Raw genomic sequence first — 19,457 nt, 5'->3', positions numbered from 1 at the left:
ATTTGCTTATAAACTCCCTTGTACCACCCATACCCAGCTTAGGTAACCATTATGCAGAAGTAGCAGATATTTTTAATAGCACCGAAATAACTTACAAAAATCATTTCTCATATTTTTTGAAAATAGTTATTGGTTAACATTTTCTTTCCTACAACCTGATTGTAAATTTTAGTTATCATATTATTACATTGTATAATTGTAATTTTCTTTTTGTAAAAAATGCTTTATTCTGTATAAAGTTACTTGTACTGTAAATAAATAAATTCTATTTAGTTCTGCATTCTGAATTTTGGACCTTATCAGAAGATTTTTTTTGGGGCATCACGTCACTGCTCTCATTCACTCAAGGGACGTTACTATGGAAAAAGTGGCAACACCAAAATAAAAAGAAAAAATATTTAAAAAAAATTTAATACCAGATTATGAACAATGCTTTTTATTTTTATAAAAATTCTTAATGATAAATGAGGACATCATTACTGCTGCTTCTGTTGTTGCTGCTTCTTGGCTGCCTCGGCCAGCGCCTCCCCCTTCTCAAACTCCGTGATGAGCGCACTCACCTCCGCGTTGGACAAGATCCGGATCCTGGTCTTGCCGTCTTCCCGGGTCAGTGTGGCCATTTCAACTGTGGACAGATTAAATCAACTTATTATTGTGTGTATTCGGGAACTACAAAAACTAACTAACAGGGATGGACAGAGAGGACGGACCGCCAAACAATTCGGTCTTGGCACACACTCCTTGCCTCTTTCACATTCATACATACTCTTCTGTTATTCTGACTCAGCCCGACTAAAGTATCTGATTCATTTGATCGTTCCATGTCTTCCTCAGGCGTCCCTGACATCAACCATTTACATTTGCGTCATATGAGTCGTGTAATTTCTATACCCGCTATATCAACTTTCATTGATTTGGAGAAAACCGCAAAAAACTGTCACATCTCTAGCGTACATAAGTAAAAGCATTACAATTTTTTATATAATGAATTGGAGTAATAAAATTTCGAAAAGCATTTATTTTTCTATATATGTCTAGCAATAATTAAGTAATCTCAAGTCTTTTAATATCTTTTGAGAATCAAGTATATAATCTAATTATCACTACTTTCCTGGCAACTTTTTATATGAGTCATAGCAATAATAATTATATGTGTACTCAATATAAATTCTTACACTCCGAACTAGATTCCTCTGCTTCTATCATAATAACCTTAAAAAATGTCTTATTTCATATTGTATTGCTCAATATTATCACCATACAAAAAAATAAGAAAACAATTTTTGTCATAAAAAATGAGTGATATAGTGAATAAACAACTATGTACAAGTAGGCATGTGTATATGTGTGTATGTATGTATGCATACATATATATATATATATGTATATGTATGTATGTATACATATATATTTGTATATCTTTGTATGAATATGTATGCATCTATAAATATGAATAAGTGTGTGTGTGGATGTATGCGTGTACACGCGTATTTAAGCGCTCATACATGCATGTACACTTACACAACCAGAAAAGAGAGTTATGTATTTGATCTTTTCCTGCATAATAGCATGTCTTAGACTTCTAAATTTTTTATTTTTTTGTTTTTCTTTTATTTTTATTTCTTCTTTATTCTTTTTATTTTCCTTTTTTTTGTCTTCTGCTTTCTACTTTAACATTTTTATATTTTCTATTTCCATTATAATTCATTCTAATATAATCTTTCATACTTTAAACATGTATAAATATTTAATTCATATGTTAACACTAGACCTCACATACTAACTATATACCATTGGTCGCCACGAGACAGGCAGTCGCCTAGTGTGGTGATTTAATGTATCACATGTAAGAAAATGTATTATTGTATTATCATGTATTCTATAAATAAATAAAAAAAATAAAATTTCGATAAATAAAATGGATATAGCGGATTTTGATACTCACTTCGTGATTTTGAAAGTCAACTGAGCCGACATGGCGGGTTTAGAAACTCACGCGTAGATCATTTTGACACACGAGCGTGGCGTCAGAGCGGCGGCCATATTGTATTTTGGCAAAATAACTGCTTGCGATTCGTTGAATCCGATATAGCGGGTTTTGATAGTAACTTTCTGTATGATATAGCGGATTTGGTTTCTCACTCGCAGTTTTAACATGGTTTTTGGTCGCGATAAGGAGGGTTTTGAAACTCAATTTTAGGCTCCTCTTGTTGCTCGCAAAAATGTGAACAAGATGTCATACTCAGATCATTTTGTCAAAAAATCGGATATAGCGGGTATAGAAATTATAGGATTCATATATTCTTCTTACACTCCTTTCTTTGTTAATTTGCTTTAGCTGACCAAACCACATGAGCATCCCTTTCTTAATCTTACTCATTACGCTTACATCAAAATTCCATTATTTTGCATATCTGCGCATTTCTCACACGAACATACACGATTTTACCATGCATACACCTCAGGGATATATTGCCACAGCATTCAGTCTACTTTCATCCTTCCTGTGCCATTTCCATGCTTCACTGCCATACATCAGGGTAGGTACCAGCACTCCACCGTGGACTGCTAGCTTCACTTCTTTAGACAATATTTCGTTAGCGCCACTGCGTTCAGTTCTCCATTAAGCTGAATTACACAATTTGTCCAGAGAAAAATCATCATCTCAATGACATTTCTTATTCAAACTTTTTTCAGGTAGGTACCATAATATTTAAAGTTCAGTCAAAGTTAGCCACCTATAAACGTAAAGTTTTGAATAATAAAGTGGAGGCAGCTAATTTTTGAATACGCAAATGAGTCGACTATCTAGTTATCAAAGTTAGCCATCTAGTAAAAGTAAGGCTAGCTTTAATAATAAAGTGGATGTGGCAGATTTTAGAAACCGAAAACGGAGCGTATAAACAAATTTACAGATAAATAAAATACCAAACGGTTTATAGAGGACTTCGCTAGGCTCATTCAACCAGACCGTAATACAGTAGAACCCCGTTAATTCGAACCCCGATAATTCGAAAAAACGCGTAATTCGAAATTTTCGCCAAAAAAATTTCCGCAGAAAAATTTTTTCATACAAAAATTTTTTTAATTCGAAATTCGTTAATTCGTAATTCGAAATGTATTTTTGTCCGCGCACGAAAATTTGTTCGTGTAATTCGAAAAAATTTGATTTTTGCGAAAATAAATCATAATATTTCGTAAATCTGAATCTAAAAGTCAGCCGTGGCGGTAAAACGCCGAAAAATGTATTTTTACGTGGTTATACATCGTCCTAATTAGTATTATTATCTTGTAAATCTGAATCGATTTACACTGGAATGTCATACTTTTTCAAATTTATTTCGAATATCCGAGTTTGAAGGGCCGAGAAAATACGTTTTACGCGGAAACATGTCGTAGTTTTACGAGTTTACACCAAATATCTGAATTTAAAGGGTCGGCTGCGACGAAACTCGGCCGCGAAATTTCGATTTACGCGTAAATGTATCGTATATTTACGAATTTATTTCGAATATTTGAATTTAAATAGCCCGCTGCGACGGAAATCGGCCGCGAAATCTCGATTTACGCGTAAATATATCGTATTTTTACGAATTTATTTCGAATATCTGAATTTTAAAGGACCCGCCGCGACGGAAATCGGACGCGAAATTTCAATTTACGCGGAAATATATCGTATTTTTACTAACTTTACTTCGAATATCAGAGTTAAAAAATACGGCGCGACGGAAATCGGCCGAAAAAATTCGATTCACGCCGAAATATGACATATTTTTACGAATTTACTTCAAATATCTGAACTTGAAAGGCCGGCCGCGACGAAAAACTGCCAATAAAATTGGATTTACGCGGAAATATATCATATTTTTACGAATTGACATCAAATATCTGAATTTAAAGGGTCGGCCGCGACAGAAATCGGCCGCGCATTTTCGATTTACACGGAAATATATCGTATTATTGCGAATTTATTTCGAATATCTGAATTTAAAAAGCCGGCCGCGATGGAATATGGCAGCGAATTCTCGTTTTACGCGGAAATATGTCGTATTTTTACCAATTTAAATGCGGATATTTGAAATAAAGGGCCGGACGCGACGGAAAATTACCGCGAAATCTAGATTTACGCGGAAATATATCGTATTTTTACGAATATCTCAATTTAAAGGGTAGGCCGCGACCGTAATCGGCAGCGAAATCTCGATTTTCGCGTAAATATATAGCATTTCTACGAATTTATTGCGAACATCTGAATTTAAAGGGCCCGCCGCTACGGTAATCGGCCGCGAAAATAAAGAAATAATTGGTATTAATACGAATTTACAACTAAAATTCCACCTGGATTTGAAGAGGCGGCCGAGAAAATCGATTTTCGGCTTTTTTTTTTTTTTTTTTCTTCATAAAATTTCGAATTACGTGGGAATTCGTTAATTCGAAATTTGATTTTTGATGTCCGGTGGATTTCGAATTAACGAGGTTCTACTGTATAGGTAAGTTGGAAATTACCTTTTTCAGATGTAATTTTGGTCATGTCCAATGTTTTACTAAGAACCTTGACGGCGAGCGCCTGGGCCTGCGCCAGGTTGGTCTCATTTTCCTTGTATTCTTGCTTCAAGCTGGATACTGCTGCCTACAACAAATAAACAGAACCTTTCAAATAATATACATTGTCTGAGAAGCTGATTGTTATGAGCCGGCCAAGAAATCAAGACAGATGACAAAACACTGAAAATGATGACCAAGTGGGCGTCTAGAAGGGCGTTTTCATACCAATCCCTATATGGAAATTATATTGGGACTCACATGAAAAATCTTTGCTTTAGATCAGTCTTTCTTTAAGTGGGTGATAAACACCCCTTGTGGCGCTTTCAGGGAGGCAGAAGAAGGCTAAAAAAAATTTAGGAGGTGTTAAGGAAATCTAGAGGGGCGATGGCAGACAATTTAGGAGGTGTTAAGGAAATCTAGAGGGGCGATGGCAGACAATTTAGGAGGTGTTAAGGAAATCTAGAGGGGCGATGGCAGACAATTTAGGAGGTGTTAAGGAAATCTAGAGGGGCGATGGCAGACAATTTAGGAGGTGTTAAGGAAATCTAGAGGGGCGATGGCAGACAATTTAGGAGGTGTTAAGGAAATCTAGAGGGGCGATGGCAGACAATTTAGGAGGTGTTAAGGAAATCTAGAGGGGCGATGGCAGACAATTTAGGAGGTGTTAAGGAAATCTAGAGGGGCGATGGCAGACAATTTAGGAGGTGTTAAGGAAATCTAGAGGGGCGATGGCAGACAATTTAGGAGGTGTTAAGGAAATCTAGAGGGGCGATGGCAGACAATTTAGGAGGTGTTAAGGAAATCTAGAGGGGCGATGGCAGACAATTTAGGAGGTGTTAAGGAAATCTAGAGGGGCGAACGGCAAACAATTTAGGAGGTGTTAAGGAAATCTAGAGGGGCGACGGCAGACAATTTAGGAGGTGTTAAGGAAATCTAGAGGGGCGACGGCAGACAATTTCTATCTGCAAAAATCCAACAGAATCTTTATAAATAAAAATGTAAATGTTCGTTTGTTCAAAAATAATAAATCTCGGAAAGTTCTTTACCGATTGCTTTGAAATTTTGACACAACGTTGCGTTCGAAGGTAAAAATATGTTTTTTTTTTTAAGTAGCGCATGTTTTAAATATATCTGTTGGACGTAAAAGCAACACGCGCTACTGTTTCTTTATTTGCACAGACAGATTAAGCCACAGCAATGCGAGGCGGGGTACAGCTAGTTGAATAATAACAGTTTGTTTTGCTTCCTTATAACAAAACTAGGTATTCACCTTTGTGTTAAGTTAATTTTTTAATTAAATAAAACACTAATAATGGAATTATGCATATTTTTTCTATCACCGTCATTGGTTCCTCAAAGTTTGTACGGAAAACGGTACGATTTTTGATGATGAGTTGAATGAATGAATTGTCATGATTGAGCTGAGGCCACCTCCATGAACTCTTCCCTTGTGGGGCCTTCAGGGAACCAAAGGGGAGTGGAGAGATGAGGTTTTCTTCTCTTGTGGGGTCTTCAGGGAACCAAAGGGGATTGGAGAGGAGAGATGAGACCTGGAATGACACATTGTGGAACCAGAAGACATAGCCACATATCCAATGACAACCCTGGTGAACTTTATAAAAGGGACCAGGTGACTGTTAAAGAAATGAGGTACAATGGGCCTATGGCCTAAGTGCTCACTGGAACTATATGTAAACCGTCTCCGCAATATAAATAAATATATAGATGTCACCTGTGACAGGTAAAACCGTTTTTTTAAACAGCGACATCTGTTGCAAAGCAAAGCATGGCAGGGTACAGCTAGTATATTATTTATATATAAGTAGGAAGGATGGATTTGTACATACGTCACTCCTGGATACAGTGACCTCCAGACCCCTATTTTTCCTTTCCTTAAAAATACCCTCCACACAGCATCCCTAAAGGGAAAATATGCCTCCTATGTGGAATTGATTTAAAAAAAAAAAAACAAAAAAGATTGACAGGAATGGAGGCATTTCATTTTAGAGTCTCCGATGATGCAGGAGAGGAAGGATATAACGGAAGGCGACTTACCGAGCTATTGTTGCCGATGCAAGTGGCTTTCCATCCTCCGTAGTTACCGCTGGGGTCGGACTGGTAGAGTTGGTATCCGTAGTGCTTGTCCCAGCCCATATAGAGGATGGACACTCCGAACGGGCGTTTGCCTGACAAACAAACACGCAAACAGTATTAATCTCAGCGAAGCCTGCGCAGTGTGCAACCTGTCTACTTGAAAGACTGAAAGTTTGAGGTAATAAAGGCCATGACTAGTTTAGGATACATTTAGGATTCATAGATCTGTCCTTTTTGCATCACATCAGCTCCTACTCATATATTTTAACATTATAATATACACGGCGTCCGGAAACACAAGCGGGAAACTGGTGAATCTAGTCACAATTGTCGATTTTAAGGTATACACTTTAGTTTTCAAGTAAATCAAGTCTAAAGTTTGAAAAAAATCGGTCGCTAGAGGGTTCATATCAGCTGTATAATGACGTTTAAAATGCGTTTCCCACTTGTACTACAAGTTTAAGGACACCGTGTATATTCCCCTATCACCACTGACTCTTTGTTTATTCGCTGCACAATCGCGTCATTAGGTTTTACAGCAGTACCGTATTATATTAACTCCCCTCAAGGTCATCTCTGGGCATGCTGTGTGAAATGGATTTTTATAGAAGGAGTGAACCTAAGCCTTGCGAAGAACCATGTTGTAGGAAACAGGAAAATTATTCTCCCAGTGCACTGGCGTCAAAGAAACATTAATTATAATTTTTTTGGACAGCCTTACATAAGTTGATCTTGAACTACCCGTTCACAAACCACCAATGAGCTATTGGGTTACCTTTTCAAAAAAGATTTGATCTTCAGAACCAGTGTCCCGTGATGGATATAGTGTGGCGAACAATCATATATGTAAGAATTTTGTAGACTGGGCACCTCGAATCTACCTAATACCTACCTACGTCAAAACCAAAGTACCCGCTCAAAGATTGAGTGACGGTTTCTTGGGTTTCGGATACTTTCGTTTGACGGCAGTCGGAGGCGCCTGCATCAATGTCTCTTCTCTACTCCATGGCATTTTTTCCGTGTGTAAAAGTAACCGATCAAAGAGCAGGTACACTTGACACGACCACTTCGCTAGTGGGTTGTGTAAAATGATCGATCGACCCGACTCTACCTCTTATTGCAGAAGAGAAATGACAGCATTCCCACCTGATATTATGGAATAAATATTGAAGAGAGTTAATATACATTTTTTCAGATTTCCAGGTGTGCGATAGATACCTATACGAGAAAAGCAAAGTTATCACAACAGCCCTGGCACTAAAAAAATAATCCAAATAGTGATAATTATTACCTCCATACTGGGTGTAGGCTTGTTTCACATCACACAACCACGAGACCAGCTGTTCACAGGGGATGGACTCTCCATGTTGCAGCAGATACCTCTGTGCGATCAGTCTCAGTTCATTAGTCAGGACATTGGCATCTGACGTGATGCCCGCCACACTGCACACCATATCCTCGTTGAGTTTGTAGATCTTCTCGGAGAAGCACACCTCATCTAGGAGCTTGTTTGTGTTACGTCTTTCGGCAGCCAATAGAATTCCGTCAGTTGCCAGGATGCCCAGACTGGTACCCGCGTGGCTGATAGCTTCCATGGCATATTCCACTTGGTACAGGCGGCCTAGTAAAATAAAAAAAATGAGTACTCGTTTTGAAACACCGATACATTTTTAAACTTGCTGTCCTAGATCAGCATCATGACACAGTGATCACGAATCAGAGAGGACAATATATTATATTATAAAATATTTGCAAGACATAATACTAATGGCATTTCTACCATTCCCTGCAAATGGCATTGCATTATATACAGGTAAAATAGTACACATTTTGGTATTGTTATTAGCTTAGACGGGATACATCAAAATGAGAAAGATATCACATCACCTGTTTCAAGACTTTTTGTGTCAGATGATTGTGCAAAATTGTTAGAGGTTATAAACAATGCATTTAATAATTTCTTAGAATGAAAGTTGTTGAAATTTCATTAGAATCATTGTTCAATCAGGTAAAACATTAAATTAAGAAGTAATTGTACCTTCGGGGGAGAATATTGTCGTTCTTGTATCATATCGGCGAGCCTGAAAAAATGTATAGCACTCTCATTAGTTTACACACATTATGCCTAGCGGAAAGTAAATTACGATAACAAACGTTTAATTACCATTTTTACTAATTACGAAAAGTAACAATTTTAAAATTAAAACTTAGTTTAAACGCTTGACAAACAACCTAACCAATACAAGAAAAAGCTACAGAAGATGACAGCGCCGGATTTGTAATATTATCTTCTTTTTACTTTTTGGCTATAAGGCATGCGATTAGCCAGCCAATAATAAATACTTTACATGTGTCTACATTTATATTATTTCTGTGGGGAAGGCGTACTCGGCCGTGCTATTTTTTTTATAGTAGGTAAGTAATAACCAATAAAAAAACATTCAGTAATTTTTGTAAAACGTGCGGAAAGTATTTTTTTGTAAATGGTCTGGCCTTAAATTTGTTTTCTTCTATCTTAATCGAGGAAACGATCTAGCCCATGTTTTTTTGTCTACTGCGAAAAATTATTATAGTATAATTGAATAATAAAGAAATTCCTTTCCCCACAAACACTAAGAACTTTCTTTCTAGAAAAATAAATTTTTCTGAAATACCGTGCTTGATATTATATCTTTTTGCATCTAATAAGAAAAGTTTACTGATTATACATATTTATTTCTTCAATAATAGCAAAATGACATTTTAGTTGAATAAAATAACAAACTTTGTTTACACAAATATTTAATAAAAATTGTCTACATGTTTAAGCAAATGGTTTCTTCATCAGGATTCAAAGTTCCTATTCTTATGATTACATTATATGTTTCAAATAATAGTTTTTGAAGTAAATGAAAGCCGAAATATGATTGTGAATGAAAGAGACAAAAAGTGTGGTATATCCGCTCTGCCTACATTTGAGAGAAAATGGTCGTTAGTTGAAATATCACATAAACATACAGCTTAACACTTTTACAGCTGTCGGTGGCGTCGCTATTATAGATTTCATGGATGCAAAAGAATAGTAGGAAGGTAAGTATGCATGTAAAAAATTGTTCGTTCATTCGTTAGTTCCTGCTGGTCGCCTGCAAAGTTAACCATATCAAGGTGTACGATAACTTGACACTGGAAAACAAAACTTTAAATTTTTTTGTTCTTAGATAAAACTCCATTTGCGGTTGGAGAAAAGCATAAAATAGTTTTAATGGTGTTCCAAGCGTAGAAATTAAATTTAGATATTTAAAAGTGGCAACCAGCAACCAGGTTTATTTATGCTAGCAACCCACCCGGCCACTGTCAGTCTGTCATGGTCTGTCATTTCGTGTTTTTCAGTCCCGGCACTTTGAAATAAACTATTTAAAATTAATTAATTAGCATGCTGGATTGATGTATAAATATTTAGTATAATTAAAGCCGTCAGGTAATTTGCCCGGCTCTCTTGCAACAGTTTTATCGTGTTTTAATGTGCCTTTAATTACGATTTGCACAATGTCGGAGTGGTCGCAGGTAAAATCATTTATCCATTCCTGATCGAGTTTATTAAGCTGAAATTCTATTATCCACTGTATTGTTTGGCCGTTTTATAAATGAAAACGTTAAACTAAATATGTTGCCTTCCTATTTATACGTATAAAATTGCAATAATAAGTTCTGGAGGAGTTTTCTAAATATTTAATGAAGTAATCATTTTTCATATAGATATTGATTGATATGCAATTTAACGTGCTGTAAAGTTTTAAAATCTGATTTTTCTTTGATAACAGAGATATAAATCTATAAAAAATCTTAATGTAAAATAGAAAATTCAGTGTATTTATGTTGCATTATAGGTATCTATTTAATTTGATTTTATTGCGGCTATTAATATTATAATCCTCCGCTCCATCAAATAAATCCCTTGATAAGCTTTAAGTGGCCTCATTAGCTTATAATTGCACATAGATTGTCACACATATTAGTAAAATCACAATCTTATCAGCAAATCTGAAAACTAAAGATAAGGTTTTTTTTGGATGAAACTATTCAAATGGTACTTACTGTGAACTGAATAAAATTAAAATGTTTTAATAGTATGTATATTTGTACATAATTATTATTTACTTGATTAAAAAAATTCATTATGCCAAAATAAGGAACTCCAGTCCATTTTTTTATTTATCATTAGAGACCTTCTAACTTAAATAACTGTATATTTTTTACTGTTTGGATAATTTTAATAGTGAAAATAATTTTGATGATAATTTTGATTAAGATGCAAAAATGCATCCATGACCGCACCTGATGAACAATTTAGCAGTTTTAGCAGTTAAACCTGAATTACAACATTTTTATCGATTCAAATGTGAATGTGGACGAGGGTTTCCTGTGCATATGTTCTAAAATACCCAAAAGAGATGAAGGGATGTAAAAATTCCCCACAAAGTCCTCACAAGTTCTTCTACCTCCAAAATGGAATTAGCATTTATTTTTTGTAATCTAGACATTTTCGGATTTTCTCTTACAAAAGGCAAAAGGCTTTAAAAATAGACTTTTTTAAAAACTTTGTTGCGAAGAAAAACAAAATATAGTACATTCTCACATCTATTTATTTTGTTTATTTATTTATTTGTAAGTTACATAATAGGCCAAATAATGATACATGTATATTGAATATATGCACTTGTCAATAGACAAGTAACATGTATGGCGAGGAAAAGCTGCAATACAGGCGTGAATACATTATGGCCCAGTTAACAAAACAATCAACATGTAAACATTATTTTTCAATATGGTTGGTTAATCAAGAAATGCCTAGAATCCCTGCATTTTCCCCAAAAAAATGTTCTCCCCGCAAAAAACTCAATTCTTGAAAAATCTTCAAAAATCCCCGTAATTTGGGCTATTCTCCACGAATTGGCAACCCTGATGTGGATGTTGTAGACCATGGATATATTACTCACATAGATGGTTCCTTATTCTGATTGATTATTCTTTTGACAATCTCCGGACAGAGCAATAAGCTAATTGGATTTGGTCACAAAGGCTGCATGCTCAAATTCCATCATGAGAAAATACAAAACAATTATTTTATTTAATTGTTTACATGAGTTTTTCAAATTTCAAATAAACAACAAGCGTTTGCTTCTATAGAATGCTCCACTATTGAGAGGAATGACAATGTCAACATGCTACACTAGGGCTTCTAGTGGCCAGCGTTGTTGATCCTGCCAGTATTTTACTGGAGTTAGGTTTGGAATATGTACTTTAGTGGAAGCTAGGTACTCTAAGTTTCTCCCTGGTGAGAGACCACGATTCGGAATCAAAATTATCCTCCCCACTTCCTTGTTGGGCATACCATACTCTCACTGGATCTGGGCAGTCCAGACAGGGACTAAATAATATATATTTTTAGTATAATTATTGTTGTATCTTCGAGGTGTTTCACAAACTCTCTGATTAAATAAGAATCCGGCTTCAACAAAACAGTTGGACTTTTAATGATATAGATTTACAGGGGGTTGGACCCCTGACCTTGAGGTTCTCACCTTATTTATTATCCTTTTATTCTCGACAGCTAACGCCATCTATGAGTAACCTAATAGACTAATCAAGTGCCATCTATGGGTGAGGTCATACACTAATATCAAGGATATTAACTTTATTTTCTTATATTTCTTACAGGTTCGTCAGAGAGGAGGTTACCAAGACAATTCAAGTGATTTTTCCGTGTACCAGGCCCCCTCAAATAAAAAAAACGCAAATGCCATCAAACAACCCATTACATTCTTCAATCTCGTGGGGGTTTTCACATTCGTAATATGCATCATGGTGTCCGTCGTCGTAATCGAGAGAATTCTCCCGGCAGATTTAAAAAGATCCGACGAACCGAACAACCCAAACAGGTTCATAGCTCAAAGGGCAATGGAAGATTTAGTGGAACTTACAAGCCTCGGTCCACGAGTTAGTGGAAGCCACGAATGTGAAGTGGAAGCCGTCAATCTGTTGAAGGGAAAGATAGAGAAGATAGTAAAGGAGGCGCGAGATATCCACGTGGTTCAGATGGACGTTCAGAAGGCAAGCGGCGCCTTTCCGCTAGAGTTCCTCGACGGGCTGACCAGCGTGTACCGCAACGTTCAGAACATAGTAGTGAGGATTGGATCTCGTATCAATTCAGAGCACTCTCTGCTACTCAACTGCCATTTTGACTCTGTGAGTGACAGCCCAGGTTTGTATAAGCATATTTATATTATTTATAGTGCTAGTTTTACTACCCTTTTCTTACTAAACGATTAAAAGATAATGTAATGAATTTTAAGATGTCTTCAATGAATATTTCGGTAAAGTTCCATACTTCGCTTATTTTTAAATACGTCCAAATTGTTGAAGTAATACTTCGTTTCAACTTAATCAAAACAAGAAAAACTATTTAGGTTGGGTGAGATGGAAAAAACATGCTCAAAATAGATTATTAGGTTCTTGGTTTTGGGTTATTTAAATAGTTTGTGCGTATTTAGATTGAAGAGGAATTTTTGGCAAACGTCACATCGTACTAACAAGATTAAACATGGCGACGAAACATTGGAAATATCACATAGTTGTATTAATTTTAACTTTAATGCATGTTTTCCAATCTCTCTTGATGTAAATATGTACTACATTGAGAACATGACGAATATCATGCCGTTATTTGAATTCCTCCTATTCCCGTCATTGTAGTGTAAAATGTTGCTTGTGCAATGATGAAGATCTTAGCTAGTAAAGGATTGAACCTGTGGTGCTGGACCTGAATCTGCACCTGTGCTGAGTGGCCATTTGATGACAATGTTACATTAGAAAGAGAAAAAAAAAATGCCTTTGCTGGGTACCCGACTCTTGGAGCCACTCGCCACTAATTATTAGATTATTAGGTTAAATTGTGACAACAAATAATACTAACCGAACTATTGATATAGAATTCCACAATAATTTTGCCATAAATAATATATACAGTTGTTTATTTTATTTTTGCGACTATATATTGTACATCTCTAAATAGTATGAAATAAAGTCGCTATCTGTCTTTATATTATATTTATAGAAATATATAGAGAAAAGTTGATGTTTTGTAATCAAGTCGTAAAAATAATATTTTTGGGCGCTTACATTGCTAACGCTGGCTAAACCTTATGAGATACATCAAAATAATATACTAGGGAATTATATATCTTTAAAAGGCCTACAGAAAAGTCTCCAACGGTATATGTCTATCTCTTAAGGATAACCCCCAGCAACGCTGGGTACATGTCAGCTAGTACAAAATATTATGGTGAATTTAACGGCCGCTGTTCCCAATCCTAATAATCAAATTCTAAGCGAATCACCACTGCACTACGTAATTCCAACACACAATAATTGCTTAAGCAAGCCGCCCAGTCTAAGCCAGCCGGACAGTTGGATTAGCCATAAGCAATATGTAAGGAAAAAACTAGTTACAAAAAGTGTCGACAGAGTGAAAAAATACCGCGAATCAATGTTCAAATGTCACTCTGACAATCGACAGTCACAGTTTCAGTTTTTTGTGTTGCATTTGTCATTATCATTTTGTGTGAAGTTCTTCGCACGCTTTGCTTTGATCTCCATTTTAAGGTTTGTTTGGGTTTGTTTTGCTGTCGCACGGAGAAAAAACTTACGTCGATCTGCCAAATCAAATGGGAAGTCCCGATTGTGGCATCACGTTCAAGTCACTTTATTTTTAATATATTATATACGTTAGTTTAAAAAATATGAAATACCAGTTTATGAATTACGGTATTTAAAAGAAGTAATGTGTATTAATAAGAGCTACAATAATTAACTCTTTAATATTAATTTAACATAGAAAGTTTTTAATTTGATGTCATTTTATTGTCTATGGTAATGTGCGGTAGTGTGTGGGGCTACTTAAGATTTTCAAAGATAAAATGATTGGGAACAACGCAAATCGAACGTTCCCTACAAAATGCTTAAAAATCGCTTGGCTGAGCAAAAACAAAGATTTGAACTTAGATAACGATTAAAAAGTTGGGAACAGCGGCCGTAAGTATGGTAATTTCTTAATCCTCCTCACCAGGGTTTCCTGTGCTGAGGCGGATTAAAGTTATTTAATTCTATTTTATTTGTCGTTATGTCAATTTTAGTGTTTTTTATAGTTTTTTCACTGACCTCTTTCAGCCAGATTTTTATTCTTGATTTGAACTCACTAAACTTGGGGGAAGGATGCTGTGGAGTTTTGTTGCAAAATAAATGTAGTTTCTTTGTCCGAATGTGGTTTTATAACTTGGAATTTTTTTATATATCATTTTACTTAGATCCAGTGAGATGGATGCGCGGTCTAGTAGAGGATTCCGTATTTTTTAATAGTTTCAATAGTATGTTTTTAGCATATATTTGTCAAAACTAATTGAAAATTTCAATTTATATTCGCATTCAAATTTTATTATTAGAAATAAACATCATTTTTTTAAATATTAAAATTTGAAATGCAAACATTAAAGAAGTTAAAAAAATACAGTGTGTGGCAAGCCTACACACGACGGAAGTGAAACTTTTAGTATTCTTCTCTCTCTCTTTTCATTTCATTCTCTCTTTTTTTTCTGTCTATTGACATATTTATAAGTAGCATGTGATAAAAAAAAATTAAAAGTTATAAAAATATGGGATTCGAACCCGGGTCCTGAATAACGAGTGTCGAACGCTCTGCCTCTAGACCGCGGTTATTACGTATTCGACTAAAATATCATATAGTCAAAATATCTTAAAGTCGCAGCACGAGAGCATTTTATCACTTTAAAAAAAAATTATTATTAAAAAAATCACAAAAAGAAAATACAAATCGTTGATAAAAAAAAATTAAAAGTTATAAAAATATGGGATTCGAACCCGGGTCCTGCATAACGAGTGTCGAACGCTCTGCCTCTAGACCACGGTTATTACGCATTCGACCAAAATATCATATAGTCAAAATATCTAAAAGTCTTTTATCACTTTTAAAAAACGCATTTTATCACTTTAAAAAAAATCATAATTAAAAAAATCACAAAAAGAAAAAAAAAATAGTTTAAGCGGGGATCGAACCTCGGTTCTTCACGACGAGAGTCGCGCGCTCTGCCTCTAGACCGCGAAGCTGAGTTTGGAGAGTGACCTAAAAAAGGTATATAATATTGGCTAGGCTCCTATAGCGAAATGATCACGGTTTTTCATGACAGTCATGAGTTGGTTTTACTCCTGTCCTCGAAATTGCATAACGCGCATAAAGAAGTTTCACTTAAAAAAAAACCTTACGTTTTTTCGTCTAAACACTATATTATTAACTCATAATGAAAAAATACATGAATCTAATTTATATAATTAATCTCATTTACAACACAATACAATAAGAAATAAAAGTGAATTAAGTTTAAAACACAATCGCAGTTTACAACATAATGTTAAAATCAGAATATAAGTAATTCAATTATAATGATAATTAGGTGCCAGCGATGATGGCGCGGGATGCGCCGTGATGCTGGAGATCCTGCGCGTGATGTCACGCTCGGAGCGAATCCTGCGCCACAATGTCATCTTCCTGTTCAACGGCGCCGAGGAGAACCTCATGCAGGCCTCGCACGGCTTCATCACGCAGCACAAGTGAGCAACAGTCAACCTAAGTTTTTTTCATTATCGCATTGCAATTGGAACAGGGTCAGCAGATGTGATTTTGTATAGATTGGCCATACCTCTTGGCGTGCCACTGCTAAAGAATAAAGCATGATATGATTCTACTTTCAGAGGTGTTTGAGCAAGTTTAGGACATCGGAATCTACATGTGGACCTCATCAATCTTACTTATTCTTTACCGGGCTTTGAATGGAGTGGGTTATCATACAATTTGGTAGACAAAATCATAAAAACTCACTCAAATGACGATTAATTTAAAGAGAAGCTATAGATATAACTGATACATAATATAATTAGCCCAATAATTTTGTTATGTATTTTTGAGCAATAACAGGGCATTCTTTCTGAAAATTTAAACTTTTGACGAAAATGTCTACTTCAGCACACTCTATCTTATTACATAGTCAACATACTTATGCTTCAATAATTGAAATATAAACATATGTAATAGGAGTTTGTTGTTGGCGTGTCTGTGTGCCTGAATTAAGCTCAAATTTACTTTACTTCAGGTGAATTGATCAATCATTTTAAAACATCGAAATTCTTTCTTGAATAGATAATCATTTTTATTGGCTGTCTGGTGCATGGGAGTCAAACGGTCAAGCGGCGAGTTTTTCTTTTAAATTGGTATAGATCCCACTTCTAGCAATTTTCTGTTCACTGGTTTTAGTGATGCAATCATTCAATAATAATTTGTAGCTTGTTTGCTAATATATAAAAATATATTAAAGTTTTGTTTAAAATTTGTGTTGCATAAAGAGATATTTAAACTTTTGTTCAACTCAATGAGCTTGTTTTCTGCTCGCAAGTAAATGCATTCAAGGAGTTCCGGATGATCAATGATTTACATTGTAGTATTTTTAAAAGACTGTAGTTAATTAATTACCTAGCTTGTCTAACTAAAAAAGGTCTGATTATGAAGCTTGTGCTGTGTTAAAATATTATTAATGTTTATTGTTTCTTTGTTTACAAAATACTAAAAAATAACACAAAGATTATATATTGAGAGAACAATGCTGTAACATTAATGTTTCTACGAATTGGGTACCTACATGGTACCTATTAAGAGGAAGCTACAAGCCAAAATTGTGTATATTCTTGGTATACCTTATACAGGGTGTCCGGAAACTCGTAGTACAAGCGGGAAACTGGTGAATCTACATCACATTTGGAGTCGATTTTGTAGTATATTTTTTTTTTATTTGAGCTTTCGTTATCGAGTAAATCGAGTTTGAAGTTGATTTTTTTTTTTTTTTTTTTTTTTTAATCAAATTCTTATAAATTATTACTGAAGATCAAAGAACCCAACTAATTAAAACTATTTGAAAGTAAAACAAATGAAGAAACTCGGATTTGAAGCATTATTTTGAAATCACCCTTCATTTAACCCGGTGTAATCATAAAATATTTCTGCTCTGCAGGGTTAAAACATCTGTTATTCAACCCTAAACACCAGAAAAAACTTTAACCCTAAAATAGCCAAAAAATATTTTTTTTTGGTTTTTTTTTTTTTTTTTTTGAAAATGCTCAAATCAAAAAACTTTATGTTTTTTTGGGTTCCCCATGTGGTGTAGATTCTCCAGTTTCCCGCTTGTACTACGAGTTTCCGGACACCGTGTATTGTAGGTAATAGGCATTAAAATCGCTTGACAAACGAAGTCTAGAAACGTTCAATTTAAAGCACAAAACTGGTTTTTATTTATTTTGTAAATAATTTTATAAGAAAGCAAAAAATTTAATCAAGTGAAACTATCACAGATAATCTTAGCTATAATACTGTATTTTTAAAAAGCAGTTTCCTTTACGCGTTCATACATTTCAACTGAAAAAATATTTGTTTTAGTTGTTTATATTTATATATTTTATTGATTAATTAATTTTTTTGTTTGTATTACTCAAGCAAAACGATAGGAAAACCTTCAATTTATCTAAAGCATATTTTTTGGTCTTCATAATGTACACCAATTCGTTATAAAGATTAATCAAAATAGTGATTTAGCATTAAGCTTCGCCTTAAGTTAATTTCAGCCAATTCATTACAATATAAAGTAGTAAGCATGTAGTGTGACCATTATGGTGATATTTAATTGCAAGAAAAAATATAATAGCCCATGATATACATTATAAAAGGACAAGGATGAAAAAATATACAAATAATAATTGGCAATCCTCGGCTAGCACAAATTATTTAACATTGTTTTTAAAAGTACACAATGAATTAGACAACTTAATGTGTTCTGGAAGGCTATTAAATATAAATGGAGCCTGATACAAATAATTTATTTGACCAAATGACAATTTTGTGTGAATTGCGATAAAGATCAGACCAGAGACAATTTTTGAAGTACGAATTTGCTTCGTTCTTTTCGCAATAGTAATATTATTAAAAACTGACAATGTATTTTTGTTTGACGTCAGGTGGGCCCCCGAAGTTCGTGCCTTCATCAACCTGGAGGCTTGCGGGGCCGGGGGGCGGGAGGTGCTCTTCCAGGCGGGGCCCAATAATCCCTGGATCATGGAGGTGAATTATTAATTTACGAACGCATCCAGCCACCGTGGTTGAGGAGTAAGGCTCTCGACTAGCAATCCGAAGGTTGCGGGTCCAAATCCCTCCGTGCGCAAGTAAATTTTATTTCATGGATTTGTATTATTTCATGATTTATTCATTTAAAACAGAGGTTCCCAAAGTGGTCTATATAGACCCCCAGGGGTCGATATCGGCTTGCTTGGGGTCTATATCAGCGAGAAAAAAATTTGGGGGACCACGAGATTCAAATGGGGGTACATACGAGCGGTCCCCCATTTACCTTAAGTCAACGTTTCAAGAGTTCCGTATATGACACAATACACCTAACACAAATAACACAGTTTACGTAATACTAATAATAGACTGAGAAATTACTTATTTGATATTTGTATTTTGTAAAGTTGTTTATTGAGGTATATAAATTAAATTATACGTTCCTTTTCTCGTCAGTATTAATATATTTAAGCAAACATTGCACATCGGAAGCCGCGAATATTCCTAGATTCCCAACTTATTTTTGAAAAATGTCCAGGGTAATAATGACATTCAACATTTAAATGTACTTCATACAGACTTCAAAATTAAGTTTTTAAGAGGAAAT

At 35.0% G+C, this 19,457-nt stretch overlaps 2 protein-coding genes across 2 annotated transcripts in view; one reads left to right on the top strand and one right to left on the bottom strand.

Moving 5' to 3' along the window:
- Positions 1–395: 395 nt before the first annotated feature.
- On the bottom strand, positions 396–8,929 carry Prosalpha3 (proteasome alpha3 subunit). The gene is made up of 6 exons (XM_089638683.1): positions 8,804–8,929; positions 8,678–8,720; positions 7,931–8,260; positions 6,601–6,731; positions 4,507–4,630; positions 396–625 (listed from the first exon to the last, which is right to left on the bottom strand). Exons 1-6 carry the CDS (start codon positions 8,804–8,806, stop codon positions 477–479), a joined length of 780 nt encoding a protein of 259 aa, XP_089494809.1. The 5' UTR covers positions 8,807–8,929; the 3' UTR covers positions 396–476.
- A 1,138-nt stretch (positions 8,930–10,067) lies between these two features.
- The window catches only part of LOC149418832 (endoplasmic reticulum metallopeptidase 1-like), a 34,418-nt gene continuing 25,028 nt past the window's right edge, over positions 10,068–19,457 (top strand). Inside the window, exons 1-4 of the mRNA XM_089638682.1 lie at positions 10,068–10,182; positions 12,337–12,880; positions 16,143–16,299; positions 18,748–18,850. Of these exons, the coding sequence (XP_089494808.1) occupies positions 10,165–10,182; positions 12,337–12,880; positions 16,143–16,299; positions 18,748–18,850 (822 nt within the window). The 5' untranslated portion in view covers positions 10,068–10,164. The remainder of the gene's footprint in view (positions 10,183–12,336; positions 12,881–16,142; positions 16,300–18,747; positions 18,851–19,457) is intronic.

The sequence above is a fragment of the Hesperophylax consimilis genome, chromosome 13 (genome assembly GCF_061612785.1).
Source record: "Hesperophylax consimilis isolate HC1 chromosome 13, BYU_Hcon_1.0, whole genome shotgun sequence".
In the NCBI taxonomy this organism is placed as follows: Eukaryota; Metazoa; Arthropoda; class Insecta; order Trichoptera; family Limnephilidae; genus Hesperophylax; species Hesperophylax consimilis.
This window is presented reverse-complemented; position numbering and strand designations above follow the sequence as displayed.